We start from the raw sequence: 6000 nt of genomic DNA, 5'->3' as shown, positions 1-6000 counted from the left end.
TGTAGCTACTGCTTTGCTTTGAGATGGGTTAATTTCGCATCTCAACAGCATTTCTGAACAGTAATGATCTCTAAGTGACATCTTTTTTCTGTGTTAATTGTGAATTAGAACTACTTCTGTTAAAACCCCATTAACTTAGAAGTTATTAAGCCATACACAGCCAAATATTTTTGTCAATACTCATTTTCACACTTTATTATGGTCCATGCTAGATGCACAGAACAGGAAAATCCAAAGAAGTCAATGCTGACATTAAAGGGTACCATCTAAAGCCACTCAGATAGTTAAAGAAACCCTTACATAACACAGCTCTAAACCACCTTGCACAGACTACGCAAAAAAGGTTCAAGTCAAAGGCAGCCTGCAATGCAGTAATTGTAAAATCCACAGAATTTAGTGGAAAACATTAATAGGCCTCTGTAAGAATACCAAGGCTTCACATTTACACTATTATCACCATCTTAAAGTGGAAATTAGCCAAGAACAATACACGTTCTTAGAAATCACCCTAATGTTAATGTCTTGCACATCCTTCCAGCACAGAGAATGCTTTATTAACATGTACTTAATACTAATTGCTAATAGACTGTATTCCCTTACAAATAAATCTTGGAGACAAAACCTGCCTTCTTTCAAAACAAGCAGACAGAGCAAGACTTGTTTTCTTTGAGTAGATTGCCATACCATGCCCCTTGTAGCTTGCCTCAATACACCTGGTGTGTTTATTCATCTAAAACTTTTCCAATGTGTTTAAAAACTCTACCCCAGTATTTGGATAGTAGACCCACAGATTCACATTTTTATTCACTGCATGTGCAGTGCATAACGTAAGTCAGTCAAAAGTCATGATGGCTTGCCACAATTTCAGTAACTGAATTCTGACAAGTGACTTTGGATTTACCCAGAAGCTGCCAAATCTACAGGAATTAAAAGTTCACAATTCACATAAAATGTGTTGATATTCTGCCCTCTTTGAGTTGCACCTATGAATGGAGAAAAATCTGTTTTCTCAGTGTAGTGATACATTTTTAAAGCACAAAGGGGAACTCCAGAGGCATGTAAAGTCTGATAATTTCAATTAAGCTCATGAAGCTATGAGAATTTATGCCAAAGGGTTTGCCTATGCTGCCTCAAAGCTTGCTGCTGAAAATGATATATATTTGCTCACCTAAGAATGTATTTTCCACTGTCCAGCAGCTAGTTAAGAAGATTAATGACTGCTTTGTAATTTCAATTAAACTCCTTTATCACCAACAGGGACCAAACAAGTTTTGATTTCAAAAGTACTGCTTAAGAAAGAAGACCAGGGCTGCATAACACTGACATTTTATTAGAATTCATCTGTAACAAATGGAACTTGTGTCAGCAAAGAACTGATTTTCATACAGACTTTCTTTTGCCACCAATGTAACCAAGTAAGAAAATAAAAAGCACGCCTTTCATTCTGTAAAACATTTACGCGTACTACTAATTAGAGGTAATTGTATCTTTTTAAACAAGCCATTTTACAAGGTAATTTTTTAAGATTTTCAGTCTATGCATCCAAAACAAGAGCAAAGAACACAAGTTTTTATTATCTTTGTAAAGACACTCCAAGCTTGAATGGCAAAGCCACATAACAGATGGTTATAATGGGACCTGCAGCCTTCTGATATCTGTGGAGTATCAGGGCACCAAGGGAAAAAAAAAAAATAAAAAAAAGAAACAGAAACATAAGAAAAATGGGAGAAAATAAAAGGAAAAAAAAAAAAAGCAGTTGCTTTTTTTTTTTTTCCTTTTTACATGTTCTGTGTCTTTTAAATACATACAAGTGGATTTTCTAAGCAATTTCTTACAGATGGGTTCAAGTTATATTGGGTGTAGAATCAATAGGGCAGTGCATAGTACAAAGGTATATATAGAAAGTGCAAATCTCCTTAGAGGGTCACTCCTTCCCCCAGCCATCTTCTCTGCTATCTAACCACTCAAATAACTTTTTAAAAAAGAGCTAAATTAAAATTCTGTATAAATCATTTTTATATATTTTGTGGTGTTTTTCCCCTTTGCAACTAATTACAAAATTAGACATAACTACACATACAAACGTAAATAATAGCACCGTACTGGTTATGCTGATGAAACCAATTTTAAGCTTGGAAATGTATGATGTATGTAGACAAAGATGCTCACAATTTAATTTAACTAGAATGCGGATATTAGAATACAGAAAGTGGAATGCACATCAATGATGCTAAGAGCTATCGTAAGAAACAAAAAACCTGAAAGGAGTATTTAGTTGTACAACAGTTTTTCTCACAAATTGGCTCTGCTTTTTTGTATTTCTTTTACTCCCTTATTTTCATTGGAGCTTGCAAGACAGTCTGCTAGAGAAAATGCACTGATCTTTATACAGATACAGTGTTCAGAAACCTTCCTTAGTCTATGTTTTCAAAATGACACTTTATTTTGTATTTCTGATTTCATGTATTTGAATTAAAGAACATGACCACACTACATAACCTGGCACTTCAATAATTATTTCAATGTATAAATCAAGAAAGAAGAAGAGAAAGAAATACAGTGCACATTCTTCTCTGGTTCAGATGTGAGTTATAGAATCTCATTCTGAGGTAGCCTTCTATAATACTTCTATTCCATATATATATATATTTATATTTCTGTTTTGATTTTTTTGGTTTGGGTTTTTTTAAATTACAAAAGTGCTCAAATACAATTGCTGGAGTTTGGTCTTTCTTAGTTTTATTTCTCATAGGAGTGGGAAAATTGGAAGAAGAACAAAATATGTTGAGGCTACATTGAGAAGCCACAGCAATGCTCCTATTTGAAACCCCAAAGAAAGCATCCTTTGATGCTGATGTACTGACAATGGCAGAACACATGGTGACCAAGGTCAATGTAAATGGCATTCTAGAAAGAGTCTCAAGACGTCCTTTATGCCGTTTAGAGAATTTTCCTTTTTCCTGAAATAAAATCTGTCAATCTCCAATATGTCATGTGGGCTTAGTCTTGCTAGCCTTACATGAGCCTCCCCACTGAAAGCAAGGGCTTGACTTTAGCAATCTGGTGACACAAGTGAATGAGCTGGACTTGGCCCAAAATCAATTTGGAAAAAAAAAAGAAAAAAAAGAAAAAAAAAAGAAAAAAAAAGAAAAAAAGAAAAGAAAGTTAAAAAAGAAAAGATGCATAAGCACTGCTGATGTCAACTACTGCTACTGTGCTGCTACATTACGGCAATGACAGATAACACTATAACGAGTGACAAAGTGGGTTTGAAAAGCCAACCAGAAACAGACTTCCAATTTGTGGGCTATTCTGTTATTAGAAATATGTAAAGATAAAGGGCCTTGACTACCTATGTGTTTTGGGTTATCATTTATTACCATCCACACTTGGTTAGAAACTGGTAATGCATATTTTTCAAAATTGTCTGGTACATGTATTAAAATGTTTGAAAAGAACAACAGAGATATAAACAAACTAAACTAAATACAAATGAAGGCTAACTTAAAGAAATACTATTCAAAATAGGCATCAAATATAAGGCACTCTAAATGTAAAATTAAAATAAACCCCAGCATCCCCAAACAATGCTGTATGCCACGAAACGTTTGATTTCACAGAGCAATGTGTGTTTGGCTTTGCCCTGTTACATACGATAAATGTAAATTATATAGCGCACACTATAGACAGTATACTATTGAATACAGTTTTAAAACATCTTAATACCTAGTATATTACAACATTCTCCCCTCCTAAAGGGATATGCACTGACCTTTCCCACATGCACACCTCCTACATTTAATAATATGATTTCTTATTGCACTATAGTGTTACAAATATTGAACTTCACTTGAAGCCTAAATCACATACTCTCTGTGCATGTGTGCATGTGTGTGCTCTGTATGTGTGCAAGTGTGTGTGTTCAAGTGGAAATGTGGGTAGAAATATTATTTGGGTAGAGATGGCGTTCAAATATCAGTGATGTGCATTCCTCACTTCCCTTTGAAATAGAAGTTTATGGACCTTAAAAATGCAGAGATAATCAAATTGTAGTTTGATATAATTGTAGTTTGTGGAAAAACTTTCCCAATGCTTTGATAAATCCAGGTACGGAAGGACTGATACATTTATGTGCATGTGTGTGAATTTGTATCTGAATCCATCTGTATTCTCTGCAACTAGAGAGTCAGAAAAGGGTAGACAGTAATACATATATATATATATATATATAAAAGAGAGAGGGTGTGAGTGTGCATGTGCATATGTGTGCGTGTGTGTGTATGTGCTAGCAGCATCTTTATACTTTGCGCCTCCCTGTTGATTCCAAAAGAAACCAAAAAGCCCCATTTTGATTTAACTGATTACAATGGATATTTTCTTAAAGAAAAAAAAAACCCAAATAAAACTACAAAATTAATATCTAACAAGACTGTGGTACTGTAGGACTGCACAAAAATGTGCAAATTTTCCAAGTATCTAACATTTCTACAGCACAATATTACAGATAACAGTTCTACAGCTTAAAAAAAAAAAATCTACATTTTTAAACAAAAATATTAACAGTTATGCAACCTTTTCTTTAATTCACTTCATTGAATGATAAACTCTTGTTAAAAAAAGGAAAAAGTTTACACAGTTAAAAATGAAGCACAGGTCAGCAGTATCTTTACAATACTAAAAAACTAAATCAAGGACCTTCTTTTTAAACATTCCCACATTTTCCCTAAAGTGTTAGGATGAGCAGTATGATGGGAAAGGGTGATGTTGAAGTAAAGAGTCCGCTTTGTTTGAGAAGCCAGAACCCAACCTCGCAACAAACGTCTTGCACTGAACTGCAGTTCTCAAAACTCGTCTTTGCAAAAGCATGTAATCCTGAATAAGATGATCACTCTTTCTGATTAATTTCCTCTTCCCTTTAACTTCAACCAATGTCGAACCCTTGAGGTATCTGTAAATGAGATCCTTCAGACGCCTCAGTGGTCAGGATTCTTTTATTATGGTTAGGTTATTAAACTGTGAATTCTTGGTCCACATGGAATACTTCTTGTTGGGTGGGATATTTTTTTTTGTTGTTTTTTTTATTTTATATATCCCCAATATTTTTGTTCATTTGTTTTTTTTTATTATTTTTTGTTTTATATATCCCCAATAATTGCTCCTTAGCTAAGAGTTAAGAAGTACTTCTAAAGCACATCGTATGGCTCAGAAGCGGCTCTCTGGATCTTAAAGGGCCTGCAATAAAAATCCACATTGGGTTTTTATGTTGCATAGTGATCAAAGCTGCCCAGATACTCCAGTGCGGCTCGATAGCAGAACTGGTATTGATCCTAGAGAAAGAAAAATAGAAAACAAATGGATCAAAAAGTCAGCTTGTTGGTTGGTTTCTAGTTTCTTTCAAATAATAGTGAATATTTTGTAGCTACAAACAAATATACTGCAGAGGCATCTGCAGTTCAGCAATATTCACTTGCTGACATCAACAGAAAACCACTCTGAGTTATAACAGATGAAGATAGACGCCCATTTAATTCAACAACATTTTTCAAAGAATGCAGCTTCTTTTTGTGCAGAGACTATATACCCACCTACTGACAGTCTGTTATTCTGGATGAAAACAATATCAGCATAAAGCTCTCTTCTGATTGGAACATGCTAGGATGCTTTCCCCCATGTACTTGAAAATAAGTAGCAAAATATACAATGAATTCTACGGCTGATACAACACACTAAGTAAAAACGTCCATCATAGCCCTAATAAGGAATTCTGTATGGAAACCTGCCAGGTTAAAAATCATGTTAAGAAAGCAAAGGGAATTGCAACCTTTCAGTAATAAAATCTTTGATGAAGATGTGAACATAACTTGGCCTGCGGTAAGAAAATGGCCTAAGAGAGAAATATGGTGCTAAAGGACCTTATTCACATAAAGCAGACTTCATTTCAACTATACCTCGAAGCAGAGAGAAGTTTAGTGTGGTAAGAAATTTGCTTATACCTCTGAT

The 6000-nt window shown here is 34.5% G+C and overlaps 1 protein-coding gene across 1 annotated transcript in view; it reads right to left on the bottom strand.

Moving 5' to 3' along the window:
* Positions 1 to 1310: 1310 nt before the first annotated feature.
* PTPRD (protein tyrosine phosphatase receptor type D) overlaps positions 1311 to 6000 on the bottom strand; it is a 382186-nt gene continuing 377496 nt past the window's right edge. The window contains exon 38 of the mRNA XM_058827273.1: positions 1311 to 5327. Within this exon, the coding sequence (XP_058683256.1) occupies positions 5259 to 5327 (69 nt within the window). The 3' untranslated portion in view covers positions 1311 to 5258. The remainder of the gene's footprint in view (positions 5328 to 6000) is intronic.

Source organism: Poecile atricapillus, chromosome Z (assembly GCF_030490865.1).
Source record: "Poecile atricapillus isolate bPoeAtr1 chromosome Z, bPoeAtr1.hap1, whole genome shotgun sequence".
Lineage (NCBI taxonomy): Eukaryota > Metazoa > Chordata > Aves > Passeriformes > Paridae > Poecile > Poecile atricapillus.
This window is presented reverse-complemented; position numbering and strand designations above follow the sequence as displayed.